The 23,618-nt window shown below is 26.8% G+C and overlaps 6 protein-coding genes across 6 annotated transcripts; 1 reads left to right on the top strand and 5 right to left on the bottom strand.

Annotated features, from left to right (window-relative positions):
• Positions 1-360: 360 nt before the first annotated feature.
• Positions 361-11,103, bottom strand: PmUG01_12068500 (conserved Plasmodium protein, unknown function; the record flags this gene model as incomplete). Its single annotated transcript, XM_029006924.1, has 3 exons — positions 361-486; positions 721-826; positions 959-11,103. The coding sequence occupies 3 exons, from the start codon at positions 11,101-11,103 to the stop codon at positions 361-363; spliced, it is 10,377 nt and encodes a 3,458-aa protein (XP_028863364.1).
• A 2,657-nt stretch (positions 11,104-13,760) lies between these two features.
• PmUG01_12068400 (SNARE protein, putative) lies at positions 13,761-14,432 on the bottom strand (the record flags this gene model as incomplete). Its single annotated transcript, XM_029006923.1, has 1 exon — positions 13,761-14,432. The coding sequence occupies one exon, from the start codon at positions 14,430-14,432 to the stop codon at positions 13,761-13,763; it is 672 nt and encodes a 223-aa protein (XP_028863363.1).
• Positions 14,433-15,664: 1,232 nt separating this feature from the next.
• On the top strand, positions 15,665-16,636 carry PmUG01_12068300 (conserved Plasmodium protein, unknown function; the record flags this gene model as incomplete). The annotated part of the gene is made up of 1 exon (XM_029006921.1): positions 15,665-16,636. The coding sequence occupies one exon, from the start codon at positions 15,665-15,667 to the stop codon at positions 16,634-16,636; it is 972 nt and encodes a 323-aa protein (XP_028863362.1).
• An 859-nt stretch (positions 16,637-17,495) lies between these two features.
• PmUG01_12068200 (Appr-1-p processing domain protein, putative) lies at positions 17,496-18,621 on the bottom strand (the record flags this gene model as incomplete). The annotated part of the gene is made up of 2 exons (XM_029006920.1): positions 17,496-18,007; positions 18,291-18,621. 2 exons carry the CDS (start codon positions 18,619-18,621, stop codon positions 17,496-17,498), a joined length of 843 nt encoding a protein of 280 aa, XP_028863361.1.
• An 800-nt stretch (positions 18,622-19,421) lies between these two features.
• On the bottom strand, positions 19,422-19,960 carry PmUG01_12068100 (conserved Plasmodium protein, unknown function; the record flags this gene model as incomplete). Its single annotated transcript, XM_029006919.1, has 3 exons — positions 19,422-19,512; positions 19,663-19,747; positions 19,915-19,960. 3 exons carry the CDS (start codon positions 19,958-19,960, stop codon positions 19,422-19,424), a joined length of 222 nt encoding a protein of 73 aa, XP_028863360.1.
• A 1,429-nt stretch (positions 19,961-21,389) lies between these two features.
• On the bottom strand, positions 21,390-22,882 carry GEST (gamete egress and sporozoite traversal protein, putative; the record flags this gene model as incomplete). The annotated part of the gene is made up of 3 exons (XM_029006918.1): positions 21,390-21,884; positions 22,260-22,408; positions 22,777-22,882. The coding sequence occupies 3 exons, from the start codon at positions 22,880-22,882 to the stop codon at positions 21,390-21,392; spliced, it is 750 nt and encodes a 249-aa protein (XP_028863359.1).
• Between the last annotated feature and the right edge of the window lie 736 nt (positions 22,883-23,618).

Raw genomic sequence — 23,618 nt, 5'->3', positions numbered from 1 at the left:
GTACTTGTATATGTAATTATGTACCCACTGTTGTTCTACTTAGCGCTACTATATTTACGTAAGTAGAGCTACATTATTTGCAAACATACTAGGGTTTGGGTATGTTTTTCATCCTCACGTATTTTATGTCACGAAAATTTATATCTATGTATATATATATATATATGCATGTTTATACATTTAAGTTCTTTTTATGAATGTAAAAAAAAAAAAACAATTTTTTGCAATAAATCAAAGTACAATAATGAAAAAAAAAAGGTTATCTTGAATGAAGGAGACTAATAAAAAAGATTGGACAATTGTATTTATAAATTAAAAAAAAAAAAAAAAAATAGCACAAATATTTTATTATATGAACAATTATAAATCATTTTTCATATATAGTTCCCAAATATTTACATCTTTCTTAACTGATTGATTTTTATGGCCTGTTTTGTCTATTTTTATGGTTACACTTTTCCACAAACGTACGGGATTGTCGTTGACCTGCACAGGCAAGGTAAAATATATAACTTATCTGTGATTGGGCACAAGTTTCAGTGTTTGCATTACAAATATTTTTAAATGTATATAAGAATTTACGTGTTTATATGCATATTCATGCTCAACAAAACTGCGCATGTTGGTGTGTTCTTTATGATGAATATTAGATAGAAGTAATTTTTGAACTTTTTTTTTTTTGTTTTTCTTTTTTTTCATATTTGATCAATTCACATTTACCTCATTAATAGTAGCTGGGTAACTCGAGTAATCAAACGAGCACATCGGTTTTCGGATTTCACATTTTAAGCCGGATTCCCATTTAATACTTAAGGATTTTAAAACCCTAATTAACAAAAATGGAATAAAATGCATACACATGCAAATATATGTTAATGTGTGTGTATGTACGGTATGCATGTACGTATTCATGTGCGTGCTGCATTTTTATGCGATGAATGATCACTATAGAATAAACGAACATATGCTTAGATAAAAAGCAGAAAATAATGCGTACTTGTCGGAAGGTACAATGTACAAAACGGTTTTCATATTTTCATCATAACATATGTTAAACACAGAAAAAGGAGGATTTGTGACAGCACTACTAAGAGCTTTATTTTTTAATACATTTAATTTTTCGCATAACGTATCAGCTATTTCATAATGTCGGGGTATAATAGAGCAATGAAGTTGACATACAAATATACATGACTCGTTTAGGTTATTATTTATGGATTGGCTACTTAATGAATTTATGACATTCATTGGATATGCTTCCCATATTTTACTCGTTGAACTTATTTCGTTCGATATATTACTGTTGAGGAAAAGATTTTCATTCTTTGAAAATGAGAAACCTTGATGACTTGACGAATGGTTACATATTTGGGTGTCTAATAATTTTGCGCAATTTGTAAAAGAATTAAAATGCAGTAATTTATCTTTGTTATCATCTGAGCGTAAACAGCATTTTTCTATTCTTTTTTTTATTTTGAACAAATCGTTATGCAGTTTGCAATAATTCATATCATTCCGGTTATTCTGGTTATTCACGTCATTCCGGTCATTCATGTCATTCCGGTCATTCATGTCACTTCTGTTATTCTGGTCAATCCCGTCATTCCGGTCATTCACGTCATTCCTTATTTGATTACTTAACTTTCTACACTTTTCACTTTTTATTCTTTTTTTCTGCTCGTTTGTGTTTTCCTCTAATTTGCACATCACCATATTTTTGTTACTACATTTGTTTGAGTTTTTTTCTTCTATCTTTTCTTCTGATATTGCATCAAGCGCTTGTTCATAATTAGGTCCCTCCTGAAATATGGTTGCACCTTTTTCTCTTGGCACGTTTTTGTGTGTTTGTTTGTTTTTTTCTTCTCTTCGCTTCTTATCACTGGAAAGTATAAATATTTTTATATCCTCCACTTCTACCTGCTCAATGTTGCCAAGGATATCGGTTAAATCGTTTTTTTCATTAAAAAAAAAGCTGTAGTCCGAAAATTTCTTCATATGTTCGAAGTGCCCTTCCTTGAAATAGAAATATTTTTCCTTGACTTTAAAAGGTAAGCAGTCGTATATTTTATTTCTCAGTTCGTTCATTTCTTCCTTAAGACATTTATCTGTGTAGCTACTTTTCTTCTGTATGTTAAGCAATTGCTGGATATACTTACTGGTATCCTTTTGTTTATCCCCCTTATGCTGAACAAGGAATTTCTGAAGTATAAATAAATCTTTCTTCACGTTGCTATCATAACTATTTCTTTTTTGAAAAATTCGATATACTACATTGTACTTGCACAACATAGTAATAGTTTCTTCCTTAATACCATAAATACGAAAAAAATTAAAATAAATACTTAAAATTGGTAATACATCTAATGAGTTTAAAGATGAAAAATTATGAACTATTTCATGTTTTATAACATCAAGTTCCTTAGTCCACTGATAACTAAGAGATAATTTCCATATCTTTTGAAGGAAATAAAAAGAATAGGACGAAAAACATTTTTCTATTATATAAATAATATCCAGATATTTTAAAAATATACTTTTTTTAATGTTTTCTGTTATGTCTTTATGAACAAAATTGTCCAAACAAAAAAAAATAAAATCATAAATTTTTTGATTAATTACTGATTCAAAATGGTAACTCAATATATTATTTATTTCTTTCATAAAGTAGATTAACTTTTCACCTATGAAGAAAAACTGCTCAAAAAGTTTCTCTGTTTCGGTAAAGTACCACCTTACCTGTTCATGTTTCTCATCATTCTGTAGCTGCGTAAATAAGTAGTCCTCTCTCATGTTTATGAGAGCATTTTCATTTTTATCTTTTAGCTCATCATTTGTATGATTCTTCATATATCTACTCAATTTGTTAAAACTATTGTTGTTTGCTAGCTCTGGGCCATTTTCCAGTTCGCGTATTATATGTTCTCCTTTCCTCTGCTTTTCTCTTTCTACTTTGTTAAATGAGAATTGGTCAATTGTGCACTTCTCATTGGGAAGAGTTACCCTTCCACTGTGTGTACCTTCACTGTTCATATTTACACATTGACTTCTTTTCTTTTTTTTGGTGTATTCTTCATTCAACGCCTCAAACGCCAAATGATCTCCACTTTCTGAGCATCCTCTTAATATTATCTCCATAATTTCAAGAATTTTTTTTTTTAAATTTATTTCCCTAATATTATAAGGTGAAAAACATTCAAGGAAGGTATTAATATTATATATTCCTTGTATATAACCTAATTGTATATAATCTTTTGATCCTTTTTTATAATTAGCACTTTCTCCTTTTATCTTTACATCATTCTTTAACTGTGAGAACGTTTCTTTCTCATCAGCATATTTAGTTTCATTTGAACTACTTTTATTCAAATACGTATTTTTACGTGTGCTTCCTTTAGTCATATATTGGATATATATTCTATCTATATACCCAAAAGAACTACCAAAATAAAAATATTTATTAGCATGTCTATCCTCTCCAATATAACTCGCTTGCACCTTCATCTTTTCATTAACTCTGTAAAGGCGATTTTCTCCCCCCTCTATATTTACTATTTGTTCAATTTCTTTCTTACTGTATTTAGTACAGAGGACTTCCTTCTCTTGTGTTACCTTCGTCGATGTGGAATCATTTTTGGCACCACACTTGGAGTCGCATTTGACTTCCTTTTTGTCTCCATATTTGACTCCATTTTTGACTCCATTTTTGTCTCCTTTTTTCGCTGCATATTTAGCTGCATATTTAGCTGCATATTTAGCTGCACATTTTGCCCCATTTTTTCTCCTGATATTTTGATAATTATGCGTATTGGCAATGTAACGTTTTATATTATTTAGGTACTTCATCTTGTCACTTATGAATTCTCTCGATATGTTACTACTATATATTATCTTTATAAAGAACATGATCATTTTCATCTTATCCTTTTCTTTTAACATTTCATAGGTATTATTCTTATTGCGCAAAAAATTGAAAATATTAACCATGTCTATAATTTCACTTCTGGACACGTCAAATTTCTTAAAGTTCAGAATCCAACCCAATTTGTATTTTTTCAAATTAATGTTTTCTAATCCTTCTTCCTTTTTTGAAATTCCTCCGCTAGAATCTATTATATTTGCATCAATTATTCTATTTGTGTAACTACTCTCAAATAAGTTACCACCAAATCCATTGCATTCAGTCTTATTGTCCATTCCCCTACTTTCAGCCCTCTCACAATCTTTATCTTTTGAAAGGTTATTCTTGACTACTCTAATGCAACTCTCCTTTGACGACACAGCACTGATTTTTTCCCTATTTATTCTTGTACTCTCAAAGTTCTTACTTAAATTGTTCCTGTTGCATTCATTCTTATCAAAAATAAATGAATGTTTCATCGTATATAAAATAATAAAAAAATATTTTTTTAATAATATGGTCCATGTTATGTTGTCTAGTACTCTTATATCATCATATTCTTCAAAAATCATTTTTTCTTTTTTTCTTTTCAAAAAGAGGTTGGACAAAACAGAAGTATAAGAATTATTATTAATATCTTCTTCAAACTCTGTTAACTCGAAAAACTGGGATGTATCTTCAAAGGAATTGTCCTGATCTTCAAGTTTTATAACCCTAGCTAGGTCTTTTTCGGTTTTTCCCCTTCCTACTTTCCCCTTTTTTGATGTTCTCTTTTCTGTTGTTTCCTTACCTTTTAATTGTGTCATTTTAATATTCTCCTTTACAACTACCTGGGTAGGCATCATAATTCCATGTATACTTCCTTTCACTCCTTCATTGTGCATTTCGATTGTTTCATTTTCTTCAGATTTATCTCCCTCATCGTATTTCCCGTTCTTTATATTTTGCAATTCACAAAATTTATAACAATTTTCATATATGTCATCCCCTTTTTCATTTTTCTTTCTTTTATACCTTTCTAATTTCGTGTTATGAATCTCCATATCCCTTGAATTAAAATCATAATCATAATCAACCTTCTTTCCATGCGCTATGAATCCTGTTTTGTTCCATTTACTGTTATTAGAGGCACTGTTTCGATTAAGCATAATCCCTGTGGACTTACTACCCCCATATTTATTACTGTATGTTTTGATGTTACTTTTTTCTTCATCCTGTTTCTCACCAGTCGATATATCCTCCGTTTCATCCCCCATAGCCGTTCCGTTTATCCCATCAGAACATGATCCCCTTTTATTATCGTCAGAGGACGATTCCATGTTGGAGGAAAAAACATCAGGACTGTTCGAAATATTCCTTGAGGAAACATAGTTTTGACAAATGCTGTATTTCGCCATTTCGAAACTTCTTTGATTATTTTGCTTATCATTTTGTTCATCATTTCGTTTATTAGATGTAGCATCTTTCTGTGTAGTATCCAATCCAGTCGCATGTGCTACCTTTTCATTTTGGATTTTCTTGATAGGTTTACTACATACATTGTAACCTATTTTTACATCATCTGATAGAGCTACTTTCTGTGTAACACCTTTATTACACATTTGGTCACTCACAACATTTTGCTGATGAACTGACCTGTTTATGTCTAGACTATCCTGGCTACTACAACCTTGGCTACTACCTTTTTTACTGATTATCCCTTTGAACTTCTTTTTGAAGGAGAAACTAGAAATGTTTCTCATCAAAGGAATTTCAAATTCGTCAAAAATTTGGTATGTGTAATAATTATTTGCAAAAATTATATTTTTCTTTTTTTTTTGTCTTTTATTAGAATTATGTTCTATGATATTATCTATTAATAGTGCGTAGTGTAACAACATTAGCAAACTCTTTAAAATATTATCTTTATATTTTATATCTAATATTAGGTCGTCTTCCACTTTTTCACCATAGATGTTCTTCTCAATGAACTCTGTTAATTTATTGTGTTTTCGGAGGTATTCCTTAAGTAAATAGCTTTTATTAATTGAGTAGGAGATAATGTTTTTATTAAATTTATTTCTTTTAAATAGAAATATTTTTTCTAGATTATTCATTGTTATTTTTATATCTAGTATTTCTTTAAACGTTTCAAAAAATGTCCATATGTTTAGTAGCGTTTCATATTTTACGGGAACAATTAGATTTAGGGGAAGATTTTGCTCGTATACGTTTCTGTTAAGGTTTAGCACTTCCCCCCTTTTTTCGCTATCATTCTTTTTCACATCTTCCTCGTTATCTGTACGCAATGTGGAGAGCCAGTCACTACAATCTATGCGGTTTTTACTGCAATGGTTACTGCATTTCATACTGCAGTTTTTTCTGCACACTATAGTGCAGTCTCCGTTCACCTCTACATTGTCATCGTTGTTCTGTTCCTTCTTCTTCCTATATTCCACCTTCTCCCCCTCTTCTTCCAATTCTGCTGCACGCCGATTTAGTACACAATTGTTCTGTTCCATCTGCCAATTCGCAGATAACATACTATGCGTACTCCCATTGGACATAGTAGACGAAATATAAATTTGCTCCTTTACAGGATTCCCCTCTTTTGTACTACATTTTACCTTTCTGTAATCCCCATGATTTAGTAGTAGCAAGGGGACCTTGCTTCTGTCCTTTCCTCCGTTCTGAAGATCATTTGAAGGTGGAAAATAGGGCCCCATCTTAATGCATTCATTATTACTTCGATCATTACTTCGATCATTAGTTCGATCATTACTTCGATCATTACTCCGATCTTTACACCGATCATTACTCAGATCTTTACACCGATCATTACTCAGATCTTTACACCGATCATTACTCAGATCTTTACACCGATCATTACTCAGATCTTTACACCGATCATTACTCAGATCTTTACACCGATCTTTACTCCGATCATTACTCAGATCATTATCGTCAATGTCATCGTCAACCTGATCACCTCGATCAACCTCTTCACTATGGGAATGGTAATGGATTCCCCCAATGGTGGACGACACAGTGCCGCACCTACAGTAATCATGGTAACCATTTCTCCATCCACAGTCAGTTGCATACTTAGAAATAAACTCCCCTTCTAACCTTTTCATAAAATTGGTGTTTAGTAAATAATTAATATTAAAACATTCTTCTAATAATAGAATTTCACTTCTTATAAAATTATATAATTTAATAATAACATTTTTATTACATTTATATACAGCATATGCTGCACCCCAAGTACATTTTTTACTTCTCTTTCCATCTGGCATTATGTAAACGCCTGTTCCATTTTTTTCAGATAAATTAAAATTCCACATACATAAATTCTTTTTCATTACTTTATTATTCTTTGAATAATTGACGATATCCAAATTTTCTCTACTTTCATTCTTCACGTTCTCATTAGGAGAAGTAGTATCTTTCCCATATAAGGTGCTTACAGAGGCATTTTCCATTAACAATGTGTTCATATTATGCAGGTGATATTCCATTTGTTTTTCCTCATCAACTGATACATTTCGTAGTTTAACATTCCTTATAGCCATTTCTATGTTACTTGTTATTCGCCCCTTTTTGTTTTTAGCTGCTTTCAATTTTTTTAGCCTACCCTTGGTTGATTCATACGATGTTAAATAACCGATTAGAGTATCGTAAGGTATGTTAGGGTAGACTTGTAAAGTTTTCACAATTCTTGTAGTAATTTCAAATTTAAGTCTTATATTAGTAAAGGTATGGTAATATTTGTCTAGTACCTTATCTAGTCTATACCTATTGTCATTTTCTGAAACAACATAAATATAAGGTGTGCAATTAGGTGATATTCCATAATCTATATACCATTCTTTTATTATTATCCTTGCATTAATACTATTTAAATGCTTTTTTATTCTATTACTTATAAATTTATTTTTCCCTTTTGCTAATTTGGATTCCTTATTAATTAGTTTATAATGTTCATCTACTTTTTTATGTGCTAAAAATTCGCTACTTATCTTTTCTTTTTTGCACTCCTCAAATGGTTCACTCACATTTGACTCACCTTCATTATCATCACCTTCCTTATATTCTTCTTCTCTACATGCATTCTTCTGTTTTTTCTTTTTTATATGATGTGTTCTATTTGTATTAAATATATTCACTGATGGGTGATTGAATTGCTTCAATATATCTGCTGAATATATAAAACTTATGTTTATAATTTTAGCGTACATAATTAAGAACTTCTTCTCCCTTCCTTCTATATTATCCTTATGGGAACTACAACTTTTCGCATTCTTCATATCATTCATGTTAAATTCGTTCTCCATTATTTTTTCCTGACCATTTGCACGTAAATCTTTACCTAAATGCGATATTTTAGTGTTTTCCTTATTCTTATTCTTATTCTTATCCTTATTCTTTACCTTTTTCTCTATCCTTTTCTCTATCCTTTTCTCTATCCTTTTCTCTATCTTTTTCTCTAACTGTTTCTTCTTCTTTTTTTTTCTTTTTTTTTTTTTATTGTAAGAATTATAAATATGATTTTCCCATTTTATTTCTCCCTTTCTATGGCTAATCTGTGGGACATCCTCACATTTTGTGGCTACTTCATTTTCTATGTTACTTAAAGTGTTCACACCTAAGTATGGATCATCATCATAATTTTTCGTATTATGTATGGAGCGTTTAACTCTTAGGAGGTCATCTCCTTTATTGTTCCGTTTCCTGTTACACGAACTACCAAACGAATTGTCATGCGAACTGTTACACGAACTACCGCCCGAACTAACGCATGGATAGACAGGAGCGTTACCACTGGATCCCCCCTCATTTAACACATCAAGCGATACCATGTTCCTGTCCGCCATATCAAAAATGGCAAAATCATAGGCATAGGAAGAAATAACACCATCCACTTCAATCCACTTAAAGTCATCAGAAATAAGATCTTCTGAAAAGTATTTTTCTTCAAACTTTTTATACGTTGGAATATTATTTAATAGTGAGTATTTTTCATTTTTTAAAATTTTATATTTTAATGAGTTCATTTCATTTATTTCAAGCTCATTGGATGATATGGAGCGTGAGAATGTCTGAGAACTATTAAAAGAAAAAAGGAAAGTTTTATATAGTATATAGTTTTCATAAAACCTTTCGCATCCTTTCAGGCCGTTGTGCATTACTTTTTTTGTTTTTATTATAAAATTTTCATCTCCTATATTTGTGTTTTCGTCTCTATAATTTTCCTGAGAAGAGTGCAAAAAATTATTATATCTCTTATTATTATTGTCCATAAGATTGGTGTTATTCGTATTGTTGCTTGCATAACCATCAGCTACGTAGTCACTACAACTGCTACTGCTTCTGTTACTAAAACTGCTGTTTATGTTATTATTAATGCTTATGTCGTTTGGGATGCATTTACTGCATTTAGTTATGTCGATGTTGTTTCTTGCTTCGTTTTCATCTTCTACCTTTTCATCTGTTGCTTCTTCTGTTTCTTGTGTTTCTTTTGCCTCTTCTCTCAAATTGTAGAACTCTTTACAATGTTCAGATTTAATCAAACTTTTATTTCCCACGTTATTCATCACGTAATTAGGTTCAATCTTTCTCCTTTTATGGCTATTTAAACAAGCAGTTATTTGATATGTACACGATGGGGAAGTAGACGGCCGAATAACACCTTTATTATATAGGCTACATCCTGATAAATCAAATGAGTTGTCATTATTGTGGTATTTATTGTTGTCATTACTGTAATCGTTATTCTTGTCATTACTGCCATCAGTTCTACCGTCACTACTATTTTTCCATTCAAAAGGATTGCCACTTGAATCGACCAACTCTCGTACATATAATTTGCCATTATTTATATTTTCCTTTGAAAAATCTTTTTTTTTTCCGCCCCTATCACTACTCCTAGATGGGTTCTCATTACTGGCCATGTTTAAACTAGTAAAATTTGTTCTGTTAAAATTATCGTCCATCCATTTAGCTGATGTTATAGGGGATTGTGGATGCATGTTGTTGTCACTTTCCGCATTGTTGTTTCGTCGAATATTCGTGTGTTTTGTATTTTTCTCATTTTTCTCATTTTTCTCATTTTTCATATTTTTCTCATTTTTCATATTTTTCTCATTTTTCTCATTTTTCATATTTTTCTCATTTTTCATATTTTTCTCATTTTTCATATTTTTCTCATTTTTCTCATTTTTCATATTTTTCTCATTTTTCTCATTTTTCATATTTTTCATATTTTTCATATTTTTCTCATTTTTCTCATTTTTCTCATTTTTCATATTTTTCTTATTTTTCTCATTTTTCGTATTTTTCCCACTTTCTTCTCCTTTTTCTTGTGTAAAATATAAATCATCTGTTGTGCTTTCATTTTGCATACAAGGATATGAATTCGGACTATTTCCCTCTTTTTTTTCATTTGTGTTTCCTTTTAATTTTTTTACTTCTCCCCCCCTGTGTTGCGCATGTTGACTATATACTTTATGCTTAATATTGAAGTTGTCTATACTGTCCACAATATTGTCTACTTTTATTTTATCAGCCTGCATCAGTTTATCATCATTGTATTCATCATATTTATTACTTCTAAAGTCTTCTTCATGCATTTTCAAAAAATTCCTTTTGTTATTTGAAAAGGACAGATCCTTTTTTTCTCTTTCAAAATTGATTATTATGTTTTCATGTATAGACTTATGGTTGTTCATATTTTTATTACCATCTGAATTGGTAACACATATAGCTGTTTTTTTTTTGTCATTACAATTACTACTATTATTCTTTTCTTTTTTTTTATTTATATCGTAATGACAATTCTTATTTTTATATATTCTACTAGGATGAATTTTACTGTTACTATTTGGTACATTATTTTTATTATAATACATTTCACAATTGGTCATTTCATCATTTTTAATATCATGATTTATGTGCTTCTTTTCCTTCTTACTTTTTAATGTTGTTATCTTGAAAGAGTAGTCAGGCTGCATTTCACTTCCATCTTTTGTACATGCCTTTGTTTTACTTTGCAATTGTACAAGATCATACTTAAAATTAACACATGAAATATTTTTATTTGACTTGTCATGCATGTTTGTATTTTTATTTCTATTATTCTTTTCCTCTTCAATAATAGGTGTGCAATCCCTTTTTCGGTTGAAAGATTTTATAGGATTTTTGTCACGTGAAAATTCATTCTCCATTTTCCATATTTTTTTATTAGGCTCTTTTTTTTTTTTTTTTTACTCACCCTTTTTTTTTTTTTTTTCATTTTTTCTTGCCCTTTTTTTTTTTTTTTTTTTTTTTATTAACCCATTTTTTTATATTATTCATTTTTGCAATTACTCCTTTTTTTTTACTATTCTTTTTCATTAATTTTTTTCATTAATTTTTTTCATTAATTTTTTTCATTATTTTTTTTCATTATTTTTTTTCATTATTTTTTTTTTTTTTATTTTATCATTATTATTTATTTATTTTTTTTTTTTGATTTGATTACAATATACTGTTTTGATTTAAATTTGACTTCAATTTAGTTTCAATTCGATTTCAGTTTTATTTCAGTTTTATTTCAGTTTGGTTTTATTTTGAATATAATTTCACTTCAATGTTACTTCAGTTTTACTTCAATTTCAGTTCAATTTCAGTTCAATTTCAGTTCAATTTCAGTTCAATTTCAGTTCACTTTCAGTTCAATTTCATCTTTAATTTTTTAATTCCTAGGGTACGGTATTTCAAGAAAATGGACAAGCTCACGCAATAGATAAATTTTGTATGTATATATATATATATGTGTATCTGTATGTATATATATATATGTATATGTATATGTGGGTATATATGATTGTTCGTCCTATATATATAACAAAAAATAGCATATATATTTAATTTTAACTGTAGATCATTTTATCGCGTTTTTCGTGTCAACGTTTTTCACCTATTTTTTGGAATTTTGTACATTATTCTATTTATTTTCTATGATAAAGAAAAGAGTAAATAAGGAGCAATCCCATTCTACCTAAAATGAAAAACTCATTTCTTCCTTTTTTGTAAAATGTGTAACAAAGCAGATCGTTTTCGAAAGACCTAATTTTCCTAAAATTGCCATGAGTTCGCATAAGCATTTTTGTAAGATTGTGTATTCTCATATACATATGCTTTATTTGTACGTTTTCCTATATACAAAAGCGTACTTGTTGATATGTTCTGTATATGTGTATATATGCAAGCTTCCTATAAGAACTTATATTTTGCATTTTTTTTTTTTTTTTTTCCATTTCATTATCCTTGTATATTTCCCTCTTTATTAAACTCAATTATTTTTACATTTTATTTATATTCCTTTTTGATGTTTAACTATCACTTTTGTTTCTTTAAGCAATGATATTTGTTCAGTAGTTCTGTTTAGTTATGTGTAACATGGCTTAACTTTGTTTAGCTTTGTTTATTGCTTCTTAGCTTAATTTTGAATATGAACTTTTTGGAACGAAAAAATAAAATAAGACGAAAAATAAAATATAATGAATAATAAAATAAAATGAGTAATAAATTAAAATGAATAATATCATAAAATGAATAATATCATAAAATGAATAATATCATAAAATGAATAATATCATAAAATGAATAATAAAATAAAATGAATAATATCATAAAATAAAACAAAACACAGCAAAATGCTTAAACATTTCAGCAAAGGAGTAACAACTTCAAGATGTTTATATACTCGAAACTAAGGAAGGAAAATTAGAACATAAAACAGCATAGAAAGGAAAAGCAAATAAAACATACATATAAGAATATCTTCTTTGTCAAGCTTCTTACATACCTGCTATTGTATAATTAGTCTTCCTTTGCATCTTAGTTCATATTTTGCTATATACAAAACAGAATTAAATATAAAGTCCGTAGAAATAAAAAAGGATCTTATTGCTTCTCTTTCTATATATGTATTCTCATTTTGTTTATTCTTAAGAGTAAGTATGAAAATTATTCTTATCCTTGTTTTAACACATAAATGAAAACAGATGACCAACAAACGCTTCTAGTAGTAAACGTATAGCAGTAAACGTATAGCAGTGAACGTATAGAAGTAAACGTATAGCAGTAAACGTATAGCAATGAACGTATAACAGTGAACGTATAACAGTGAACGTATAACAGTGAACGTATAACATTGAACGTGTAGCAGTGAACGTAAACATAGAAAAGAGGGGATATTAATTAAAATGAGTTAAAGTAATATAGTAGAACAGAATAATGGAATAACAAATCTGAAAGTTGAATTATTAAGTTATACTCAACAAAAAAGAATTAATGTGCAATAAAATATTGGACCATTAAATAATGGGGAAGTGGTCACACTCGCTATATTGATATTTTCCTATAACCATTTATTTCTTTCTCATAATAGAAAAAAAAAAAAATTATAAATTATATAAAAACGTGAGTAAATTTAGATGGTTATATTTAAAAATAAGGAAATAATATTATTTGTCTTTTTCTTTTTTTTTTCATGGAAGCTTATTTTTTAAAAGATATATATCTTTTATTTAAAATTAAATTAGTTTAAATAGCATTATACTATATTAAAAAAAAGTATCAAGTAAAGATATACTTCTACACCCTCATAATCGGTACTAAATTATGGGGTAAACAAAAAAAAAAAAAAAAAAAGAAGCTAATGATAAGGAATACTGGAGAAATAAAATAGAAATGCTAAGATATAATGGACAAATAAAACGGAAATATCAAGGAGAAATGGAAAATAAAATTGGCGCATGGTAACAATAATGTTATTCCCTTTTACGCATATATATATATATATATATATATAAATTCAAAATATAAAAAGAAAAACCTACTTCTTGCTCGAAATAGCAATTACAGTAATGAGAACAATTAAAACAATAAAAATTAAAAGCGAAAAAAACCGAACAAACCTATCGGTAACTGCCTCCTTTGCTATTTCTTTTAAAGTTTCTTTTGCACTAGACACATTTATATCAACATCTTCTACTTTGTCTTTTACTTTTTGTAATTTCTCATTTTGTGATTCCAATTTAATTGCAGCATCTCTTGTTATTTGTTCTGATTCGTCCACCATCATTTTCATACGAATAATAGATTCTTGTGTTTCGTCCTGAATATGATCTCCTCTTATTTCTATATCTTTTGGCGTCACAATTCTCACTTTTTGTGTTTCCTTATTTTTGTTATTTGCTTCCTTCTTTTCATATATTAATTTACTTTTTATAAATTCAAATTGCATATGTAAATCTTCTAAAATAGACATTTTCCCTTTAATTTTTAAAATATAATTATTCTGTTCATATTCTGGTAAGTTACGAACTTCAATAAAATATGCATCCTTAGCTGTTTTTATTCGTTCATTTATAAAATTTATATCTTCGGAATATTTACTTGTCTTATCCCCATTTTTATCCAATTCGTTTTGTAATTCATTTAATAATTTTCTATAGTCTTCCAATAAGTTATCAATCTCTTCAGAGTAGAAAAATATGTCACTCATTTTTCTTTTTAATGGTACTTTTATTTAAAAAAAAAATTAAAAATTCCTTTTTATTTTTCACCTGACATGTTCATAATTTATTTACAATATATTATTACATATGATACATTTTATTTATAAAATATGTCATACTCTACTGGCTTCACATTTTGTCCAATTTTTGCACAAAGTCGAAACTCAATCTGAAGTAGCAAATGTGAAGAGTCATGTAACAAATTGACAAAACAGCAAAAAGGAAGAACAAAAGAAAAAGCAACGTGATACAGTTCGACAAAAAAGGCTAAAACGGCAAAACCAAATATTTTATAATCAGAAAAATTTGCTATGGTTTAAAATTGGTATTATATATATATATTTATAGTTGTTTTAAACAAAACGATATTTTGCTTTACTAGTACATTTTAAATTTTAGCTTATATTCGGCTGAAATTTATGGGAAAATTTTTGCTTTATGTTCAAAGAATTTGCTTGAATTAACTTGCGCTCTATTTTGTTTTTTTCATGCTAAATGTATGCGCACGGAAATTATTAATACGAATATGAACTTAAACATATATATGTATATATGCATAAGTATTTATTTATGTATGTATATATGTATATATACATCATATATTATACATATATATAATGTTTGTGCTGTATAAACTGTACTTATATGTATGACAATAACGGCATAATTAAGCTCTTCGTTCTTTTATTCCTTTTATTCCTTTTATTCTTCTTAATTCTAGTTTTTTAATGTTATTACAGCCATTGTGAGGAATGTATAAATACGTAACAAAATTTAATTTTTTTTTGGAAAATGAACATTGAATGATAATTAAAAAAAAAAAAAAATTTATAGTTAAAGTCATATTTAAAGTTATAGTTAACGTTAAAATTATCGTTAAACAGTACTAAAGACCATTTTTTAAATAAAAACATAAAATAATATATACCGATTTTTGCGCATTTTTGAAGTGAAAATATCATATTTTTATATGTACATAATAATAATAATGCAAATGCTACTTATCAAATTTATGCATGTACTTGAAGAAAATTTGATAAGATGAATAACAATGCAGAATGAGGAATATCGAGTAAAATGTAAAATTTAAAAATTTTTAAATTCCATTTTAAGGAATATACACATATGCATAAATATATACACATATGTTGTACATATATGTTTACATGTGTATTTATATATATTTCAATTCTCAAGAATTAAGGAATATGTCAATACTATGAGTAGCATAATTAACTATTCAAAGTTTGATAAAATAGACGTAAGCTCATCAGATGACGAAAATAAAAATAGAAAACCTCATGTAACCACATTATGTCACAATGACAAAGTAGTAATTGGGCCAAGTGGATTAACAATTTTGAAAAATAACGAGGATCAGATGCAAAATGATGAGGTAACAAAAGTTACGAACGAGTCAGGAAACGAACGTGTTGTTAATGATAAACCAATTAAAAGTGTGAGAAAGGATGATGCCTATAATGGTAATGCTATCATTACACACACTGCCAATAATAATGATGAAGGGAATGAAAATAAAGGCAGCTTGATTAATGAGAACCTTTTAAAAAATATGGTAATAAATGGAGGAGTTGTTCCATATAAATATATTTGGAATCAGTCAAAACATGATATTAATGGTTATATAGTTTTACCATTACATTGTAAAGCTAAATCATTAGTAGTACAAATATATGAAGACAAATTGATTATCAAAAGAAATAAAAATGAGAAAACATTAAATAATAAAAACAAAAGTAACGAGATTAATTCGTTAGATAATTTCGAAATATTAATTAATAAATATTTTTCATTTAAAATAAATATGAATGAAGATACACAACTATGGGAAATAAAGAATATGAAAATAAATTGGAATTCCCTTTTTCACTTATCTAATAAAATAAATAATCAAAATGCAAACTTTGATTTTGTACACAATAGAGATGATAAAGAAGAAACCTTTTTATATATTTCATTAAAAAAAAAAAATGAAATTGAAAATGCTTACATTTGGTGGTCAAGTCTATTTAAAAATGAGGAACAAATAAATATATCGAGTTTACCATCTCGTATTTCGACTAATAAAAATAACAATAGCACATCCTTTAAAAATTTATGGAATGAAGCACACGAAAATTTTAAAAAAAACATAGCTAAAAAGGGCCTTCCCTTTCCGGTCGGCCCGTGACGAGAAGTTCAAAAAGTGAAGGGAAAAAAAAAGGAAAATAAAGCAATCAAGGAAGCAATGAAAAAGAACTAATGAACGAACGGAAAAGCAAACAAACGGACAAACAACCTTACGACCAAACAACCATACGACCAAGCAACCTTACGACCAAACAACCATATGACCAAACAACCATACGACCAAACAACCATACGACCAAACAACCATACGACCAAACAACCATACGACCAAACAACCATACGACCAAACAACCATACGGCCAAACAACCATATGACCAAACAACCATACGACCAAACAACCATACGACCAAACGAATAGCATTATTTTTAAAATATAAAAAAATTATAGAAATATTTATTCATTTAAAAAGGATGTGTATAAGAATAAATTACATGTCAACTTCATTTGTTTCGTGATACTTATATATATTTTTTTTTTTATAAATGGACGTCCCTTCATCATATGGGGCATAAAACAACTGCTTATGACAAACAAATAATTTTTTTTTAGTAGTCTCATTTTTCTTTAAATTTTTTTTATTCAATTCAAAAGGGGAACTTTACGCAATTATATTATATCATAAAATTTGATATGTTAAAACATTCAAAGAAAAAAAAAAAAATGAATAAATTTTAAAAATTCTATGTAAGAATACAATGCTCATATTTTTTTTTAGTAACTTTATTTTAAAAAAAAGGAAAAGAAAAAAAATTAAGAGCAGCTAGCCAAATATTTCATTTCAGATTTTATATAGTTACAAAATAAAAAAGAAAAAAAAGAAAAATAACGCAAAGCAACTAAAAATAAACAAAAAGAACTCGAAAATGTAAACACAATTCTCCACTATCTGTGCATTTCCTAATTGGTATTTTCATCCAAATATAATGGTATTGAATCTCGTAAAAGCATCCAGTATGTATCATTAATGGTACATATAACTACTTTATCAACTGAAATAAAATTATCTTTTTCTTTTAAGAATTCATATATTCCTTCTAAACAACTTATAACAACATCATGTTTTTTAAATAAACTAATACCACTACCAAGTAATGGGAAAACAACAGTTTTAAAAGAATTATTTTTTGCAGCTAATAAGACATCTTTATAGCACTTTTTTAATTTTGTTGTTTCATTGTAATATGGTTCCACAGTATGTATAATATATTTATATGCACTCTTGTGCCCTTTTGTTATCAATAAATCTTTGTCTTTATTTTGATCTCGAATATTTTTTATATCATTAAACAAAGAATCACCACATGTTTTCAAAAAATTACCTGAACAGTCATAACCGTTACCTTCTTTCATTAATTCAAACATCTTGTTTGTTCCATTTACAGCCACATCACCCTTTAGGTATGATAAGTCTATAATATAAAAGAGAAAAAATTTCATTGGCATATAAATAGAAATGTAGAAGGATGGGTAGGAATGGATACCCCAATGGATAAGTTGTTTGGTGCATACATATACATATGTATATGTATATATATCCCCCACTACTTCCGTATGCATGTGTGTATATGTATATACGCGTATTTATGCACCATCAAAAATCGCCAATTAAATGTGAATATATCTATATAAATACATTACATTTTAGTAACACACTATGCAGTCCATATTAATATAGAGGTAGAGCATGTGTACCTCCAAAATGTAGAGCTATTTTATTTAAAATACTGTATGGGTTCTCATTTTTTTTAAAAATAGGAATACTCTGTACGTCTATAATTTTATTCATATTCTTAATAGTAGGATAGTTTTGAAAAACATCATGTTGTTTCTCTTGTAACAGGGGTTCTATATCTTCTATACTGTGTAATTCGTGGCTTCTTATTTTCTTCTTTCTTATTAATTTGTTAATACTCACATTTTTATTTGTTTTGAAATTGCGTAAAAATGGATTAAATAATGAGCTATGAAGGAAAGTACCTTTCTCAGTTAACTTAAAAAAAAAACAAATCTTTATCCATTGCATTTGATCTATTATTTTTCATACGTTGTTTTTCACCTATTATGTTTCACTTTTTTTTTTTTATATTAATACTTAAAAATTTTCAAAAAGGAAAATTTAATTCATTTTTCGTTTTAAATAAATACAAAATATGGTAGGAAAATAAATTAAAAGGGAATAATAAAAAAAAATAAATTATTCTGCAATAATTCTTACTATTGATGTGTAATGTATGGCTATTATTAAAAAAAAAAATAAAATTTTAGAAATTAAAAGGAAAAAAGAAAAAAGAAAAAGGACGTTTTAATCTGATACATACAGAAGCACTTTTGAGAGTAATAATTAAAAAAAAATATATTAAACCTGTACATTCCGATGCGCAATACATGTATGTTTAGAAAAAAAAAAAAAAAAATGAAAATAAAATAACAGGAGTTCGAAGGAAAATGGATACGCAAATGTGCACTGTAAAAAAATACAATTATAAGATATTTAAGTAAACTATAAAAAAAAATTATTCATACATGCATAGAACTATTATGCATAGTTGATATATACGAATATATTTATACTATAATATTTACACAGTGCTGATGTTCTGTGCTAATATATATATATATATATACAAATACTGCTTCATTTTAACGTACTAAACAATTTTTCTCATGGTGTATTATTAATGTAACGTACCAGTCTCCTTGCTACCAAGTATCATGTTTCAAATAATTTTCTAATAGTAAATTAAAGATTGATATATCGGAATTAATATATATGTACCTATTTTATTCTTAAAATGATTTTTTTTTTTTTTTTTTAAAATTAAATTATGACTTAAATCTCTTCAAAAACGTTTCCCACGAATTGGATAAAAAAGAACACCTTTTGTGATGAACATAGTCAAGCATTATGTCTGCCCTGTGAAATAATTTTACACACATAAAAGAATGTTTACATATTTATGTACACATATATATATATATATATATGCATTTACATATGAGTACAAACAGGTGATATTTTATTAAGTAATATAAAAAAAAAAAGGTTTATTCTTTTATTAATTACCACTCTTTTCTTCTTTTTGTAGTACAGATAAAAAATGATAAGGTGGAAATACCAATAAAATATAAACTCATTGACAAACTCCTTTCTGCACAATTTTAAAATAAATATAAATAGTGTTGGTGTTACTAACTTCAATGTAAATTTTTACAGTATATGATTAATATTTTTAAAAGTTGAGGATAAAAAAACATAATGTATTTTATATAAATCATAAAATATTTTTACAATTAAAAAATATTTTCATATTATTACTTATCTTCATCAATTTAGATGATTTGTTAACGTCATTCTTTTCCATATTTAAAAACTAACTTAATGAGATTTATATAAATTTAAATAACTAAACAAAATAAAAAAGAAAAAAAAAGAAAATCAGGTATAAATTTCCGTTTTTAAAGAGTTCCATGGGGAATGAAGTAAAATATGAAACTTAAAAATTTAATGGATTTACATAAAAATTTTTTTCCTTTTTTTTTTCTTCTTTTTTTCTTTTTTGAAGGGGTCTTTGCATCGATTTTAAAGTGTATTCATAAAATTTATTTTTATATGCACTCATATATTTGTTCACGTTAGTCTAACGTCTGTATTTTTTTTTTGGGAATTCTGTTTAATTACAGTTGAAAAAAAAAATTAAATAAATAATAAAAAAAAAAAATACATGGCATAAGTTGATATGACGTGACGTAACATAACACAACATAACGTAACATAACACAACATATAATAATTAATGAATTAACAAAGCAATTGTGTCAAAAATCTGGCATTTACGAGAATGATTGACCAATGAACAAAGCAATACGTATCTACCAAATTTTAAAAACTAAGCTTATTGCTAATTTGTGTTTTTTATTTATAGCTAGAAAATACTTACCACCTAAAACAAAATTATTTCACGTATTTTGAAGGTTTTTTGAGCTTGGTAGCAATAATATTTTTTATTTGTACGTATATTTGTATTTATATTTATATTTTTTAATTATTAAATGGCGTACTCATAAAATTGTAATATCAAAAAGAGCGCGTACACATTAATATAATATCGTTTCATATTATTTAATTTATGAATTATAAAGTATTTCAATTAAATAAAATCAGTTAGATAAAAAAAAAAAAATAAATAAAAAAAAAAAAAAAAAGAAAAGAAACGAAGAAACGGGAGTATATTAAAAAAAAAATAAGTAAAAAATAATGTGTAAAATTAAAATATAACAAATTGTAATTAACAAATAAATTGTGGTAAAATATGTTTTTTACGTATATGCCATTTTGTAGCCTAGAGAAATGCATAAAATATATAAAAGACTTCGTAGAAAGTATCCATTATTTATATGTATATGCATTAATCCCAATGATGTACAAAAATGTTTTTTTTTTTTTTTTTTTTTTTTTTTTTTTATTTAATAGCTTCATAAAAGTGGGTATATCATTGAAATTAAGAAATATAAAAGTCCATATTTATGTATGTCAAATTGTTTTGTACACGTTTGATAAATGTAATAAACACTAAAGAGAAACAACAACAAAAAAATTATAATAACACAATAAATTATAAACATATATACACATATATATATATATATATATATATATATATCCTTGTCTAGTTAATTTGTACTATCAGCACCCTTTATCCATTTAAAATATTGCAATAACAGAATTTAAATTGTTTTGTTTTTAATTTTATAGTGTTCGATACTACATGTTTAATTAAATTATTTACCAAACTAATTCTGCTTTAACATTTTTTCTTGATTTTCTATATTTTCAATATCTTGCTTCTCTCTTTCCAATTCTTGAATTACATTCAATTCTTTGTCAACACTTATTTCGTGTTCCGCAGCATAATCGTCAATTTTTTCTTCAAATTTACTATATAAAGCTTGAATAATTGGTGTCGTTACACTTCTAGTATCTGGATCAAGTTTTTTAGTAGCTTCTAACGTTCTTTGTTCCCATATTTTCAAATTTTTCTTTATGAACTTGATTGCGAGGGGTATAACTAAACCGACAATCATAACTTTCAAAAATTTCTTCAATTTATCTTTGTGTTTAAGATAAAGAACTTTCATTTTATCTTTTAAATGTTTACCAAATTTTTTTAGATGATTTCCAAATTTACTCTTGTTAAACTTTTCTTTCAACTTCTTTATAAATTCAGTTTGAATAAGTGCCATGTTATGACCTGTGTAGGCATCTGTGTCGAAGATTTCTGCATCATTCTATGAAAAAATAAGACAAAATTTTTATGAGATGTGCAAGTATTATGAAAAAAAATAAAAAATAAAAATAAATAAAAAAATAAAAAATAAAAATAAATAAAAAAATAAATAATCAAAATAAATAAAAAAATAAATAAAAAAATAAATAATCAAAATAAATAATCAAAATAAATAATCAAAATAAATAATCAAAATAAATAATCAAAATAAAATAAATTAATAATAAATAAAAAAATAAACAAAATATAAACAAAAAATAAACAAAAAACAAACAAAATATGAACAAAAAATAAACAATAAACAAATAAAAAAAAAAAATATAATAAAAAAAAAAAAAATAATATATAATGGATAACTCAAAAATTTGCTGCATACTTCAAGAAGAACCATCATATTATCTAAACCATTTCCATTTGATATATCATTTTCTAATTTGTCCACTATTTTTGTAGATACAACATCTACGAATGAATCTAACTGGTTTTTCCATGTTGCTCCCACTTTATTTGAAATTCTATCACCAACTAAAAAAAGAGAATAAAATTGTTGATTGAAGAAGTTGGTTAAAAATACTGATAAAAAATGTCGATTAAAAATGTTGATAAAAAGTCTTGAACAAAAGCGTCGATAGAAAAATAAATTTAATTTCCTATTCCTAATTTTTCTTCCATGAAAAATGGAAATGTGGGAAAGTTGTATATATATTATCTCAGCTAGTGCCAGTAATACGTTGATTAATAAACAGGTATTAAAATGAATGTGAATTTGGTGTACATACATACATATATATATATATATATATATATATATATATATATATAAGTATATACGCCCATACACATATATAGAACCAATTTTTCACATATCTATGTATATATTTTATGTGTGTTACGTTCAATATACGATGAAGGATTGTGGCTTGCAGAATTAAACTGTGTGGCTCTTAATCGAAGAGCCAGTGTAATTAAAAGACCGATATAACATACAAATGTTTTCATTTTGTTCAGGCACACACACACAAAATATTTTGAATATAATATTATAAAAAGAGAAGAAATATATTTAAATGAAATTTTAAAAATGTAAAGTTATTAAATATATGTATATATAAATGTTTATATATAAGCGTAAAATTAATGAAGTGCGGGCCCAGGTAAAGAATGGAGATATGTTAAGTCATTAAAAATGGATGATCATAGAAAAAGCGTACAATTATAAAATATTTATGGAAAAAAAAATGTAAGTGTGTAATGATTAATGTTAATCATTTCAAAATTTACAAAACAAAAAAAAAACAATGCAAAAAATAAAAAAAAAGACATTTTAATTCATTATAAAAAAAATAAAATTAAATTATTTAATAGAACATCAAAGGATATAGGACTTTCATTTTTGAGCTATCATGCAATTTTTTTTTCTTTTTTTCAAATAACTATTGTGTTAATAAAGTAGAATATCTTTTTGCTTTTCCTTTTACGTAAATATATATTACATATTATACATATTACACGAATTTTTTTTTTTTTTTTTATTTTGAATTTTTTTTCGTAATGGTACTCACATAATTTGGCTTAAAAAATATGAGCACTTTAATAAACATTTTTTGGTAGCTAGCTACTTTAAAATATTGGCTATAAAAAAGTGCTGTTGTTTTTTTGAATTCAAGATTAAAAACAGTATTGATATTATTTGGAGTTTCATTGCATTCAAGAAGGTTTTTAAAGAGCTCATAAT

This window comes from Plasmodium malariae, assembly GCF_900090045.1.
Source record: "Plasmodium malariae genome assembly, chromosome: 12".
NCBI classification, from domain to species: domain Eukaryota; phylum Apicomplexa; class Aconoidasida; order Haemosporida; family Plasmodiidae; genus Plasmodium; species Plasmodium malariae.
Note: the sequence above shows the minus strand (reverse complement) of the source record. Positions and strands in the feature narration are given on the sequence as shown.